Source organism: Rhinatrema bivittatum, chromosome 6 (assembly GCF_901001135.1).
Source record: "Rhinatrema bivittatum chromosome 6, aRhiBiv1.1, whole genome shotgun sequence".
Lineage (NCBI taxonomy): Eukaryota > Metazoa > Chordata > Amphibia > Gymnophiona > Rhinatrematidae > Rhinatrema > Rhinatrema bivittatum.
In genome coordinates, this window is record NC_042620.1 from 257432072 (window position 1) to 257448436 (window position 16365).

At 45.3% G+C, this 16365-nt stretch overlaps 1 protein-coding gene across 1 annotated transcript in view; it reads right to left on the bottom strand.

The window, feature by feature from the left end:
* The window catches only part of STX4 (syntaxin 4), a 76635-nt gene that overhangs the window by 54179 nt on the left and 6091 nt on the right, over positions 1 to 16365 (bottom strand). Inside the window, exons 2-4 of the mRNA XM_029606896.1 lie at positions 5745 to 5837; positions 5350 to 5449; positions 2617 to 2691 (exon numbers count right to left, since the gene is read on the bottom strand). Of these exons, the coding sequence (XP_029462756.1) occupies positions 2617 to 2691; positions 5350 to 5449; positions 5745 to 5837 (268 nt within the window). The remainder of the gene's footprint in view (positions 1 to 2616; positions 2692 to 5349; positions 5450 to 5744; positions 5838 to 16365) is intronic.

The following is a 16365-nucleotide window of genomic DNA, read 5'->3' on the forward strand; positions in this document are numbered from 1 at the left end:
ATCTTCAAAATTTTCATGGACTCCCACGTTTCTCTTTCATTTTTACCTACAGTTATATGCTGTATATAGAAAAGTTATTAATATAAGAAATAATTATATGCACACTCATTCATAACATATAAAACTTAATTAAATAATGCTTACTAATATAAATGGAATACATATAATTGCAAAGCACAATAGTAAAGGTGCAAGAATGATTCATATTCAGTAACTTATTAGTGTAACCACAGGCAGGCACATATCTGGATTTGGAGCCACTGGGGGAAATGGTCTGGTGGAAAGAGAGACAGAGAGACTGACAGGGATGAACTGGGTGAGAGAGAGATAGCGTGCAACTGGCAGAGCTAGACAGGTGGCGTGAGAGAGCGACAGGGCCAGACTGGTGGAAGAAGAGAGGGAGACTGGACTGTGGAACAGACAGAGTGGTGGGAAAGGTGGAAGAAGGGATGTTTGAGGCAGGCCTACATAATTAAAAGTGAGATGTGGAGAGACGTTTGGTGCATATATTTCTCTCCCAGCCTCCCTCCACCCCACAGTTTTTATTATAGAAAATCTCCTGCGACAGGGAAACCACTCTGTTAGTCTGATCTTGGCAGGAGTCCAATGGCTCTCTGCAAGCCTGCCTGTTACCAAATTCCATACATGCAGAGACAGGACACCCCCACTCATAAAACAAGAGGCACTGCTACAAATAGTTTGCACCATTATCGCAAGGTGCCAAGTATGCATGTCAGTGGCTTCTCTAGACAAAACAAAACAAAAAAACCCTAGTCAGTTTCAACCATCTAGTAAAATCACCACTAAAATTATTCAAGAGCATCAATCAAAAATTCTTATATAAGAGTGGGACAAATCCCAACATAAAACCTGCACCTCAAGTTCTATAATACCCTCCATTCACAGAAACTCCCCCAACAAAAGGGTGCAAAGCAGAACAAGGACATTTCCCCTTACCATTCACTATAAAAAATATATTCAGATTATGTTGTCACCTCGGTAACAGTAACACAAACTCCCTCCACTACCAGGAACATTGTATAATACAAATTCCTGCAAAAAATATACTCAGAATCTATAGGAAACCTGCCATACCCTAATTACCAGACTAAAACAGTAACCACTCTAACCTAAGAAAAGTCAATACTGCAAATAGTACAAAAGGCTCCAAAACACCAATCCATCTCCTATTACAGAAACAGAACAAGTCAGGCTGCTATAGATCCCTTTACAGAAATTACATGCTCGCAGAATACCTCACCTACGACACATGCAGAATACAGGCAGATCCTCACCAAATACAGAGATCAAAAATATAAATGCGAATGTGCAGACAAAAACTGAACTGGAAACCACAAGTCAGACTCAGTATGCATTGCAACAATGGAAAACCAGAAACATTTCCATTCTTCATAAAACAAATAATATAATCAAGAAATAAAATAACAAACATAGTAAAACCATACTAATAAAAAAAATATTTCAAAATAATTGACAAATATTATTGGATATTCTATAATACTTAAATTATTTATACATTTTCCAAACAAAATATTTCAAAACAGACAAACTAAAACTAATAAGGATTTAAAATTCTCCCATTCTCCATACCTAGGAACTTTTGATTTCCAATCACCCTGAGATTGTTGTCAATTAGTAAAGATGGGGAAAAGGGCATACAAAAACTCTCTCCTCTCTCTTAAAAACACGCTCATTCTCACACACACATGCTCACTTTCTCATATACACGCTCCCTGTCACACACACACGTCCACACACACACACACACACACCTCTCATAAACGCTTTCACATGCTCATATCTGCTCCTCATACACGCATTCTCACCCACACATACACTCCCTCTTCACATAAAGTGTGCTCTCTCATATACACGATTACACACCCAAATACTCCCTCTCAAACACATATACTTGTCTTATACACATGCTCTCACACACAAACACTCCCTCATATACACACACACACACACACTCACACATTCCTTTTTATATTTACATGCTCATACACACATGCTCCCTTTCTTATACACACACATATGCTGTCTCATACATACTCACACACACAGATGCTCTTTTATATATACATTCTCTCTCTCATTTACACAAGCTGTCTCTCACACACCCTCTCTCTCATTTTTTTTTTCTGGAGTCTCTGGAGGGAGGGAGAAGAGATGGTCCTGTGGCCTTTTCAGAATACCAGAAGCCCCGTGGCCCTATATATTTTTCGGACACCAGTGAGATGGTGCTGGCCGCCTGACAGACCTTCTCTTTTGCGGCCACCATGGGATGGAGTTCAGCAGCAGGCTGTCAAGCATCTTCTTTGCGCGAGTTTTCGTGTCTCTTCATACAGTTCGCGGACCTCCCATTATGGTTTGGCAGACAGCTAGGGGTCCACGGACCCCAGGTTTGGAACCACTGCTCTAAATCAACCATTTGTAGGAAATCAAAAGGTCCTGTGACCATATGCCCAGTCTCTGAGCCATCCAATGCTAGGAGATGAAAATCTGTAACCCTACACCCAAACCCTTGAATCATTCAATCTTAGAGGTTTAAGGTTCTGTGTCTATCACCCAAATGATGGTTTTTAAACTTACTTTTCAACTTGACCTGCAAGCTCTTAGCCAAATTCTTAATCTCCTCTCTGAGTTTCTGTAAATCATCTCTCATTCCTGAGGAAATAAAATTAATAAGAATAATAAGAGACAGCAAGAACTTTCACTACTCTATTAAGTTCTGCAGGCAGAGCCTTGAACCATTATAAACTGCTTGTGTCGGTATCTGTAGCGGCAATAAATCATGGTGCAGGTGCTGGACCTCCATGCAGACAGCTAGCCATCACTGTGCTGCCCAGATCTGCTGCTGTCTGCTACTCCTCAGCTCTGCTACAGCACCTTCCCTCTGTTCCCTGAAAAAGACAGTACCAGAAGACAGATGGGAGCAGAGCAGTTGTGCAATCTCTCTGCTCCTCACAATCTCTGCTACACCCCAATGCAACTTATCCTCACCATCCTCCCATGCTGCTGCTCATCCTGCACACTCCCACCCGTTCCTGTTTCTCCTCAACTTCACCTCCCCTACCGATGCTAATGCTCTAGCCCAGTGTTTCCCAACCAGTGGGCCATGGCCGACCTGTAGCTAAGCCCCAAGAAAAGCCGGATAAGAAGAGTTGAGGCGCTGACAGTCTTCATTGTTTCTTTCCATCTTTGCCTGCAGGATGTCCTCCTGCCAGCAAAGGTGGGTATGAGAGCAGCACCGATCTGCTGCTGCTTCCCTCTGCAACTGAAACTACATGGGGTCCTGCAGTCTTGAGACACCTGCTGGCCTCGTGCCGTTACCATTGCAGAGGAAGTAGTAGCAGGTAAGCACTGCTCTGATTTCTGCCAGTTCCAGGAGATGCTGGGAGGAGGGGGCACAAGGGAAGAAGCAGCAGCTGAATGTGCCACAGGGTGTAGGGGGGGAGAAGAGGAAAAGGGAAGGGGAGAATAGGGAAGGGGAGGAGAGGGAATGATGCTGGTGAAGCGGGGGAGAGGGAAAAGAAAGTAACGATGCCAGGGGGTGAGAAAGAGGGAAGGTGATTATGACGAGGGCTAGAGAGGCTGGGTGGAGAGAGAAGGAAGGTGATGATATACCAGGAGGGTAGAGTGTGAGATAAGGGAAGAAGGTGATGATGCCAGTAAAGAGGGAAGATCAGGTGATGATGCCGCCAGAATGATGGAGGGAGACAGAAGGGAGGAGGAGAAAAAAAGGTGAGGATTCCATGGGGTAGAGAGAGAGGGAGGAGAAGGGAAGAGAAGGTGGTGATGATGCCAGAAGAGTGGAGAGAGACAGAATGGAAGAGAAGGTAGTTTCAGATAGGTGGAAATAGGGAATGAAAGCAAAGAGAAGGTGATGATGCCAGGGAGTGTGGAGGGAGCGAGAAGGGAGGACAAGGTGATGATGCCAGGAGATTGAAGGAAGAGGGAAGGGAAGAGAAGAGAAGAGGTGATGGTGCCAAGGGTGGACAGAAAAGAAAAGGTGGATGATACCAGGTGGAAGAGAGAGAGAGGGATGGTGATGATGCCAGAAGTGGGGGGGAGAGAGAAGATAAGATGGTGGTGTGCCATGATGGAAGTGAACCGTATGCCAATTGTGCCACAACAAAAAGGATGGAACTCACTGCTCTTCCCCCACCATGCTACTGTCACTCATCCTCATCACAATGCCTCCCCCTTCACTCCTCCTCCCCATACCACTTATTTCCCCCTCCATCCTTACCTTCCCCCCCTCTATACTGCTCATCTTCAATCCACCATCATGCTTCCTCTGTCCCATTTTTTTGCCACTTCTTCCTTTCTGCTCCCTGAAACGAGTACAAATGAAATAGCAGGAAGCAGCTATTTCTCCTCCTCATATCAACATTTCTCTACAGGCCACCACCTGCTCCTCCACAACCATTCCCCCTGCAGGCCACTGTCCTTCCTCCCAACCCACCCCTTCTCCACAATGCTGCTGGATCCTCTGCTGCTCCTTCCCCCCTCTCGCAGATCTCTACTCTTGAGGCTAGCTGCAAGAACTCCACCCTGTAAACCTCTGACGCCTTTTCCTACAGATGGTCATCTCCTCCTTTACACCAGGGCTTCTCAAGCTTTTGGTTTTCAGGGCACACTTTCAAAATGTCCTTAATGCTTGGGGCACAACCAAACCAGCAGGGGCAGCAGCAGCAGCCCAGGACCCTTCCTCTCCGGTAGTGCTGTCTCCATGCTGGGGCACAGTTTCTCTGGAGGCAGCTCCGTCGTCTCCTCCTGTGCAGCAGACACCTCTGTGCCTGCACCTGATGAACAGGAGTGTCATCGGTGGCCCCCTATGCTGGCCCTGCAGAGGGATTGGGGGGGGGGGGGGAGAGAACTGGGGATGAGGCAGACTACCGCGGCACAGGAAGGATCCTGCCATGGCGGCAGCCAGGTTGAGAAGCTATTGTTCTACATTCCTGCCTTTGGAACCCTAAAAATGTGCTGCACCTTTGGGTAAGCACTTTTACTACTTTTTAAATTAATATCACTTAAGTCATTTTTTTTTTTGGCAATCAGTTAAGCTGTTCACTCCCGACTGTAATTGAAAATGCCTCGGGGTGGCAATTCTCAGGATAGTGTCACTGTGAATTCACTTGCTCACTGAGATTCAGTGGATCCATGTTGGCTGTGATGTCACATCCTGCATGAACCAAGTATGTCCCGGCCTCTGAAGGCATTTAGTAGCATCGATGGCACTCAGGACACCAGGTTATGCACATATGCCTGAATTCTTAATATGCATCCTCAGTCTGGATTTCTCTTCCAGGACAAACTCACCTTCTTCCGGCAGGGGCTTGGCCAGTATGGTGGACTGCTGCTTCTCCAGTTCTTTCACTTTCCTGTCGAGGGTCTCCAGTAACTGACGAATCTCCTTCACCTGCAGGAGAGTTAAACCAGGCAAACAAAAAAAAATGCCAAGATAGTCCTAAAAACAAGGACGCCTAATGAGAATCTGAAAACGGAGTCGGGGCTTGGCTCAAATTAGCATAAGGTTGCTTCTCAAAATAGGTGGTGGGAGGATGCACTTAGCCTCTCTCTGCAGAGAAGGAAGAGGCAAAAATGATAATGGAATTTGAGTGGCGCATAGGATGAGTATAGATTGTCATCAGCGAGAGGATAAAGCTAGAGGACAGGAAGGGTCTGGAGAGCGGCAATGCAAACCCTTTTTCTACCTTATGGAAGAATTCATCTTCATTACATGGGCCATCTTTGTTTGCTGAGATGACCAGACCAGTTTTCTCCTCATCCTCAGAGTTGTCGCTGTCCTGAAAAAGATAGAGAACTTATTTTGGGAGAGGGCTAGGGATGGAAATATAAGAATCCTGACTGGTGGGTGTAATCTAGAATTTGCATGAACTCCAGAGCAGATTTAAACTCTTCCATAAGAGGCTACGATGAAGTTATCTTTTTAAAAAATGCTCTTAAAATAACAAAAGAAAAAAAAATCATCATGCTAACTGCGAATTATTTTTTGAGATAATGTTGACAATTTGATAGCGACTCAGTGCAAGGTCAAACGCAGATCAATGGCTGAGCTGGGGATTAAAATGGAGGCACAGAGAAAGAGAGTGAGTCATGCCAAGGTCAGGCCCGGATTTCCACAGTCAATATAGGCAATTGCCTACACTACAGCACCAAATCTTGAAGATGCCATTCAGTCCTACCACCAGCGCCAGCCCCAAACTCAAAGCAGACTTGGCAGGGATCCAAGTGGTACTGCGGCAGTAGTAATACAGAAATTCAGTGCTGAACCTGTAAGCCAGCCAGGGCTGGGGTTAGATATGCTTGGGCCCAGGGGGGAAAAAAAAACAAAAAACTAAGGAGTGGAGCCTCTGAGTCACCACATATCCACTGGCCCTATGGGAAGTTCCACCCCTTGCAGTAGGAGAGGACGGTCACCACAGGGCCTGGGCTATGTCACAGGTTCCATCCACACTGATTTTTATTCTTTGTGGCCACCTGAAGATCTCCGTAGCCCAGGACCGGGGTCAGCACCGGCCACAGGACAGAAGGTAAGGGGAGAACCTGGGAAGAGGCCATGCGGAAGGGTGCAGGAGGGGGAAAATCTAAGCAGGAGAAGCAGATGGTGCCCATGGTCATCAAACTCCTAAATCTGACTCTGCCATTGAACAGGGCCAATGACAGAACTAGAATTAGAAACAAGACACCAGGTGATAAAGGAACTGGATGAAAATTGGAAGGACTAGGAGTAATGAAGGAAGGACGGACAGTCAGATCGTGGAAGAGGAGAAAGGAAAGGAGTGTTCAGAGCAGAGCTAAAATGTATGTGAGGCATCTAGGGGAGACCAGGCTGCAGGTAGCCCCTTAAGTCACAAAACATTCTTTATTAGCACCTCAACCTTAAAAATACTTAGGGGGAAAAAAGCAACCCCTTCCATAAAATACCACCAATGATTTTACAGAAAAGCCCTTAAAGAATGGTCAAAGTAATATATAGATTTTATAAATAGACAGCAAAAAAGAGACAGACCTGACTTTTAAGGTTCAGTTAGGTTCTTACCTGCAAATTGTTTTGACAGACCAGTCCAGGTAAGTAGGATTTGTCCCTCCTACCAGCAGACAGAGGCAGAAAGCAGGCTTATCCACCCTGACATCCCTCCCTATATATCCTGGTAGAGCAGAGAAGGCATCAGTAGTCTATTGAATTGTTAGGCTCCCCTGGAACTCAAAGAGAAAATATCACCAAAAACAGATAAAAAATATATTTTCAGTAAGAAAGAGGATACCTCAACAAAAAATAGTAAGGGATTGAACATCACCTCTGCTCGCTTCACCCTGTATTACATTTTGTTTATGAGAAAGGACACTCTTTTCACATATCCATATGACCCTTTTTTTTTTTTTTAACGCTTCACCTATTACTATTATATATAACCCACTTCTGACCTTCAGTTTGTTTTGAGGATGGATTCTGGACTGGTCTGGTCTGAAAGGGACTGAAGGAAAGACAATTAGCATGTAAGAACTAACTGAACCTCTCTCATCATCCTGCCAGACCATTCCAGACAAGTAGGATGGACCCAAGCAGTACCTATCCCAGGAGGGAGTAACCTAGAGCTGCTTCCAGGATGCCTTTGGAAAAAGATGTGTCCTCCCTATTCTGAAGATTCAGCCTATAATGTTTTGTAAATGAATGTAGCAATGCTCATGTAGCTAACCTGCAGATTTCTGCTGGGGTTAACTAATCTCTGCTCTGCCCAAGACGCTGCCTGAATCCTCGTGGAATGAACTTTTAGGCCCTCTGGCACCAAGTTTTCCCTTTAATATGTACGCTGTCTCAATTCGTTCCTTAATCCATTGTGCAATTGTTGCCTTAGAGGCCGCTTTTCCTCCACAGGACCCTGAAAACAGTAGAAAAAGTCTATCTGACTTCTGGAAAGTCATTCATGACCTCTAGATCTCTCAAAGGAACCCTATTGGTCACATAGAAATCTGAGCTCTTTCCTAAAACTTAGCAAGTATACTACTTGATTTGTATGAAATTCCGATACTACCTTCGGTAGGAATAATGGTGACCGTTTCTCTTGACAAGGTGAGGTAAGGATCTTTAAGGATAATGCCTGCAACTCTAAGATCCTTCTAGCTGAGCAAATAGTCACTAATATCACTGTCTTCAATGTAAGATTATTTATGGATGCTCAGAAGCTCGAATGGTGCCACTGTCAAGACTCTCAGGACCAGGTTTAGGTCCCATGGCTGGACTAGTGACTTCACTGGCAGCCTAATCCAGACTGTCCCTTTCAGGAAGAGGACAGTTATATTCTGACCCCATAGCATGCAATTGCCACCAACTATACCCGCAACGAGCTCACTAATAGTCCTTTATCTACGCCAACCTGCAGAAATTGCAGAATAGAAGATACTTGAGCTTTCTGTGGTTTTACCTTTCTCTTCCTGCACCACCCTTCAAAGATCTTCCAAATTGTAATGTATGTTACAAAGGTGGAAATCTTTTTTTGTCTTCAGTCAAGTTGATATTTCCTCATCTGAATGACCTCTTCTGCTGAATTTCTTCCTCTCAAGAGCCATGCTGTAAGGTGAAATTGTGCTGGATCCTCCACGGATACTGGCCCTTGGTGTAATAGGTTTGATTGGTTCTCCTAACATGAGCCTGACCAGGTCCACATACCACAGACATCTTGCCCAGTCTGGGGCTACCAGTATAACTGGCCCTGGATGGCCCACGACCCTTCTTACCACCTTTCCTATCATTGGCCAAGGCAGGAATACATACAGTTGTGTGTTTCTGGGCCTCTTTTGTGTTAGCGTGTCTATCTCCTGGATCCCCATTCTCTTTTTTGGCTGAAGAACTCTTTTGCTTAGGTGTTGAATGTCACCATTAGATCCCACTGAGGGCAATCCTATTGGCCACAGTTTGCTTGAAGGCTTCTTCAGCCAGTTCCCATTCTCTTGGATCTAGTATCTGGTGGCTAAGGAAGTCGGCTTGTATGTTGAGTGCTCCTGCTGTATGAGCGGCTGAAATCTTTTGCAAGTGGACTTCTGCCACTCTCATGACGAGCTCCATCTCTTCTGCTACTTGCAGGCTCCTTGTTTCTTCTTGCCTGTTGAAAGATGCTACTACCATGGCATTTTCTGTAAATACTCTTTCACCTTTACTTTGGGGAGGTAGCTCTTATTGCACACCTGAATGCTCTGGTCTCCAGGTGGTTCATGGAGAATGACACCTCCATATGGGACCATAAGAACATAAGAAAATGCCATACTAGGTCAGACCAAGGGTCCATCAAGCCCAGCATCCTGTTTCTAACAGTGGCCAATCCAGGCCATAAGAACCTGGCAAGTACCCAAAAACTAAGTCTATTCCATGTTACCATTGCTAATGTCAGTGGCTATTCTCTAAATGAACTTAATAGCAGGTAATGGACTTCTCCTCCAAGAACTTATCCAATCCTTTTTTAAACACCGCTATACTAACTGCACTAACCACATTCTCTGGCAACAAATTCAGAGTTTAATTGTGCATTGAGTAAAAAAGAACTTTCTCCAATTAGTTTTAAAATGTGCCCCATGCTAACTTCATGGAGTGCCCCCTAGTCTTTCTACTATGCGAAAGAGTAAATAACCAATTCACATCTACCCGTTCTAGACCTCTCATAATTTTAAACATCTCTATCATATCCCCCCTCAGCCGTCTCTTCTCCAAGCTGAAAAGTCCTAACCTCTTTAGTCTTTCCTCATAGGGGAGCTGTTCCATTCCCCTTATCATTTTGGTAGCCCTTCTCTGTACATTCTCCATCACAATTATATCTTTTTTGAGATGCGGAAACCAGAATTGTACACAGTATTCAAGGTGCGGTCTCACCATGGAGCGATACAGAGGCATTATGACATTTTCCGTTTTATTCACCATTCCCAACATTCTGTTTGCTTTTTTTGATTGCCGCAGCACACTGAACCGATTTCAATGTGTTCTCCACTATGACGCCTAGAGCTCTTTCTTGGGTTGTAGCACCTAATATGGAACCCAACATTGTGTAATTATAGCATGGGTTATTTTTCCCTATATGCATCACCTTGCACTTATCCACATTAAATTTCATCTGCCATTTGGATACCCAATTTTCCAGTCTCACAAGGTTTTCCTGCAATTTATCACAATCCGCTTGTGATTTAACTACTCTGAACAATTTTGTGTCATCTGCAAATTTGATTATCTCACTCGTCGTATTTCTTTACAGATCATTTATAAATATATTGAAAAGTAATGGTCCCAATACAGATCCCTGAGGCACTCCACTGTCCATTCCCTTCCACTGAGAAAATTGTCCATTTAATCCTACTCTCTGTTTCCTGTCTTTTAGCCAGTTTGCAATCCACGAAAGGACATCGCTACCTATCCCATGACTTTTTACTTTTCCTAGAAGCCTCTCATGAGGAACTTTGTCAAACGCCTTCTGAAAATCCAAATATACTACATCTACCGGTTCACCCTTATCCACGTGTTTATTAACTCCTTCAAAAAAGTGAAGCAGATTTGTGAGGCAAGACTTGCCCTGGGTAAAGCCATGCTGACTTTGTTCCATTAAACCATGTCTTTCTATATGTTCTGTGATTTTGATGTTTAGAACACTTTCCACTATTTTTCCTGGCACTGAAGTCAGGCTAACCGGCCTGTAGTTTCCCGGATCGCCCCTGGAGCCCTTTTTAAATATTGGGGTTACATTTGCTATCCTCCAGTCTTCAGGTACAATGGATGATTTTAATGATAAGTTACAAATTTTTACTAATAGGGCTGAAATTTCAGTTTTTAGTTCCTTCAGAACTCTGGGGTGTATACCATCCAGTCCAGGTGATTTACTACTCTTCAGTTTGTCAATCAGGCCTACCACATCTTCTAGGTTCACAGTGATTTGATTCAGTCCATCTGAATCATTACCCATGAAAACCTTCTCCATTGTGGGTACCTCCCCAACATCCTCTTCAGTAAACACCGAAGCAAAGAAATCATTTAATCTTTCTGTGATGGCCTTATCTCTAAGTGCCCCTTTAACCCCTCGATCATCTAATAGTCCAATTGACTCCCTCACAGGCTTTCTGCTTCGGATATATTTTAAAAAGTTTTTACTGTGAGTTCTTGCCTCTACAGCCAACTTCTTTTCAAATTCTCTCTTAGCCTCTCTTATCAATGTCTTACATTTAACTTGCCAACGTTTATGCTTTATCCTATTTTCTTCTGTTGGATCCTTCTTCCAATTTTTGGAATGAAGATCTTTTGGCTAAAATAGCTTCTTTCACCTCCCCTTTTAACCATGCCAGTAATCGTTTTGCCTTCTTTCCACCTTTCTTAATGTGTGGAATACATCTGGACCGTGCTTCTAGAATGGTATTTTTTAACAATGACCACGCCTCTTGGACATTTTTTACTTTTGTAGCTGCTTTCAGTTTTTTTTCTAACAATTTTTCTCATTTTATCAAAGTTTCCCTTTTGAAAGTTTAGCACGAGAGCCTTGGATTTGCACACTGTTCCTCTTCCAGTCATTAAATCAAATTTGATCATATTATGATCACTATTGCCAAGCGGCCCCACCACCATTACCTCTCTCACCAAGTCCTGTGCTCCACTGGGAATTAGATCTAACATTGCTCCCTCTCTCGTTGGTTCCTGAACCAATTGCTCCTTATGCCATTTGCCTCTCTCAATGCTCCCCCAGCCAGCTCTGCTCACATCTGTGATGACTGTAATAATGTGGGAGTTCCAGGCTTATTCCCTTCTTTAGATTGGCCATCAGCAGCCACCACGCTAGACTTCTCTTGGACTGTTCTCTTTGCGGGCTCTCTGTTGCAGAGAGTGCATGTGAGCCCTTGCCCAAGGAACCACCTTGATTATGGAGCCTGGAAGTTATAAAGACTGGCGTCCCTCCAGTGAGGAGTCTGTTCTTATCAATCAATCAATCAATCAATCAATCGTTCAGGTAGGTTGCTAGCACTACTCCTCCTGGGGGAATTCTGCACACAAAAAATGTAAAATTCTGCAAAATTCTGCACACTTTATATTGGTCAAAATAACACAATATACATGGCAGTCTAAGTAATTAATTTAAAATGGAAATCAGAAAAATGCTATTACTTAAAGATGCAGAGTTTTAAATATTTTGAGCAGAATTTCCCTAGAAATTCACTGGAAGTCTCTCTTTCACCCTCTCTCCCTACTCCCCTGGCCAGTCTCCTTTCACTTTGCCCTCTCAGGCCCCTCCACCTCTAGGCTCAATCCCTTCCACTCAGAGATTGACCCTTCTCTCAATACTGCCCCTCACAGGCTCCCTCTGTCCCTCTCACATACAGAGGCTCTCTTTCTCTAGTGCACACACACACACCCTCATACAGGTTCCCTTTCTCTCTCATGCATTCACCCTCACACAGGCTTATGTCTCTCTCTCACACACTCCTGCACACAAGCAAGCACCCTCACATACACACAATCCCTTTTTCACACACACCAGCTCCCAATCCCTCACACAGGCTCCTCCTCTCTGGCACCCACACCCACATCCCCTCACACATGCTTTCTCTCACCCCCCCCCCCAGGCTTGCAGTCATATATATACACACACACACACACACACCCACCCTGAGGCCTGCTCCTTCCTCGCTGCAAACGGAGGCCTCCCGATTACAGTGCGTCGGCTCTGCTCCTTCTTCCCTGCAAGGTGAGACGGTCCCACTCCTGGCATGCCGGGACCTGCTCCTTCTTCACTGCAGGCAGGTCAGCCTTTGCTTGTGGCACGCCTGGGCATGCTTAATTTTCGCTGCGAGGACAGCCTCTGCTCTTGGCAAAGAAGGAACAGGCCCTGGCATACTACGAGTGGAGGCCGGCCTGCGCATGGCACGCCAGGGCCTGCCAAATTCTGCGGGAATTTTGCACTCCACAGTAGCACAGAATTCCCACTGGTCTACACTACCATTACTTTTGTAAAGGTGCTGGGGACTGTGGCTAATATAAAAGGGCAGAACTTTGAATTGATAGTGGCTTCCCAGTAAAGCAAAGTGCAGGTAACACTGATGATGCTGTCTGACTGGAATGTGGAGATATGCTTCTGACAGATTCAAAGCTGACAGATACTCTCCTTTTCTTACTGCACTGATCACAGTCTTCAAGGTGTCCATGTGGAACTGCCGTATTTTTAGAAACTGGTTCACATCTTTTAGATCTTGAATTGGATGAAATGTCCCGTCCTTCTTTGGAACAAAGTAAATTGAATATCTTCCTTTTCCTATCTCTTCTCTTGGCACTAGTGCCATTACTTCTAGATAAAAGTAGTCTATTGTGCCCGTACCATCTTTTTTCAAAAACTCCTGCATGGGGAAAGAAAGGCAGCTTCTCTTATTGGGGCTTTCATTTCCAAGGCAAATGATTTCTAGGATATACCGGTTTCAAGTTATGCAGGTCCATTCCTCATAGTATTGTAGACATAACCCTATGGTGGGAGGGAGGAGTAGCCCAGTGTAACATCACTGGGGTCGCTTACATGATGCCCTCTCATCTCCATGGAGCCTGCTACATCCACTGCACCAATGCTTGTGCTACATATCCGCCACATGTTACTGCCTGGAGCAATAAGCTGACCACTTCAAAGGATCTTTTGAGTGTGAATTCCACCTTCCTATTTTCTGGATCCTTTAATGCTAGCCCCTGTCTGGGAGGTCCACAACAGGTGGCCCTACTCTTACTGTTGCAGGGAGAAAAACTTTTCTATGGCTCTCCTGTCCTTGAATGTTGCATCAAGATGTTTTCATTCCGCATCAAGCTTACCTAATATTGCTGAATGGATGGGAAAGTCCTTGGCTGGTTTCTTAATTCCTAGCAGGACTGGATCCACTTTGGGTCCTTCCTCTTTTGGCCAGTCCTCTTACAGTTAGCAAGAGTGGGTCACTTTAGAGCAGAGTCCCCAGGTTTGAATAATCTAACTGCAGAGGTGGGGATTTTCCTGGGAGTACATGACAGGCTGAGTCACCACTGCTAGCTTCACGCTATGCCTGAATTTTTTTCTTTTTCAAAACTTCTTAAAGGTGCAGGGAACAACAATTCCGTTAGCCAGGAAAGAGAAATACAGGGATCTTGCTCAGATTGCCCAGGGGGAGGAAGAGCAGCCATCTTTCCGACTATCATCTTGGAGGAGCATCCAACTCGGCCAAGGCTCCCAATGGGGAAATCAGTCTGATGTTAATGTTATTGCCCCTGGGGGGACGTCCTGCGGGTTCTCAGGATCTCCTACACAAATGAGGTTCCCTACAAGGTGTGGGGGGGGGGGGGGGGAGGAGAAGGGATGCCATATCTGTGGCTAGGAAGGCTTAGATTTGCTAGTGCTTTCCCAACGCACCACCCCAGGATTGTGGCCTAAGGATTGGGGAACCTCAGTTTCCAATTACAGGCCCTAACGGGACTGTCTGCTGCTCTCCAACATCAAAAAGGCCCTATAGGGTAGGGAAAAACCTAAATAACCCAATCTAAGATCTAGAAAAAAAAAGTAAGGAAAAAAGGGGGAATTCAAAAGAAGATAAAGTCAAAGGAGGGAGGAGTGGGGGGAGACAATTCTCCTCCTACGACCCATTGCTTTGTGAACTCCCAATCACATCGGCAGATAGGGTGACAGAATGCTCCGCCCTCAGCCGGGCACGCAGGGTTGCCTTTATCAGGGCCTCACACTCTAGCAAGGAGTGCCTAGCCAACTTATCTCTCTTGGTCCACCAGATTTGTTTGGCCATGACCAGGAGGTAGTTGAGTGGGTAGTCCCGTAAATGAACAAATGGGACAAATAATGGGACCAAAATCTCAAAATTAAAGAAACCAATCCCAGGGTCAAATGGGTGCAATCCACCACCAAGTGCCCAAGGAACTCCTCCTGCCCACAGCTGGGGGGAGCCCCTCACCCGGATAAAAAGCCTGCCTTCGCCAGCACACTGTGCACCATTCCACCACATGAGGTCCCTGCTGTATCTGGGGGCTAACTCTGGGTACAGCACCTCCCAGCAGGGACCCCTCTATTCTCCCAGGACCTCACACTAGAAAGCATCTGGGTGCGTAGCAAGGACGAGGTAGTGCACAGTACAGACAAAGAGCAGGTAGAGCCACCTCTGCCATAAGGTGCAGAGGCCTATCGGGGAAAACCCCCGCAGCTTGCTAAGGCTATAGGTATGAGGAGGGGCGAGGCAGAAGAGATTCATTTGATGGCAACATAGGCCCTACTTGCAGGACCGGAGGTGCTCGGGGGTGGGGTAAAGCAAGCTTGTCAGCAGAGTTTTGCTCACCTGCTGCAGCAACCACTCAGCAATATAGGAGGAGGCTATGCCCATATGCTGGGCCAGCTCAGCTGGCTCCACCCACTGCCGTCAAGGGCAGTGCAGCAGGTCTCCGACTGTGGTGGCTAGGGCTCAGACCATGACCAGCCTGGGGTACACTGCAGGGTTCCCCAGTGCGGGACTATAGAGGAGAGGCTCCTCCATGAGGTCCTCTTCGGATGTAGCCAGATCTTGAGCCATGGCTACTAGGCTCCAAGCCTTAAAACGTTCTTGGTAGAAGACCAGCAGCTTCAAGAGGTCACAAACACAGATGAGTATATCTGTTCGCAGACTTTCATCTAGTCCAAATCCTCTGGGTATCGGACCACGTTGTCAGCGTAGGCCGAAAGGGTAACCCCACAGGTTGGGTTCTTGAAGCACCAGGCCCGTGAGACTCCTGTGCAGCAAGCAAATTAGCAGCTCGATGACCAATACATTGAACTGCCCAACAGGGGGTTACCCTTAAGGCATTCCATGCCCGACAGTCAGAGGCGCCGCCGCCAGGGACCAGCTAATGCCAATGGAAATGCAATTTCGAGTTGTTTCCTGAAAATAGACAGTCTTAATTCAAGATAATGTTTACCTGCTAAACGTAGAGCCCTATTTAAGCACATAGACCTTTAACAACTTTGACAAAAATGAAGGGCCCTTACCTCTTAATAACTTAAAAATCAGTGATAACACCTTAAATGTGACTCTTTGCTCCACTGGCAACCAGTGGAGCCGATACAACAATGGAGATATATATTTAAGTTTTGAGGCCCGTGTAACTAACCTAGCAGCAGAACTCTTAACAGCTGAACATTTTTAATCACGATTTAGCAACTCCAAAACAGACAGTATTACCATACTCCAACGTTGGTAAGACAAAATACTTGAATAGTTCTAAAGTCGGCTTTTTCCAATAGAGTTCTAAGTTAACGTAACTGGCGTAACTTTGCATAACCTACTGACAAAACAGACTTCAGCTGTTTT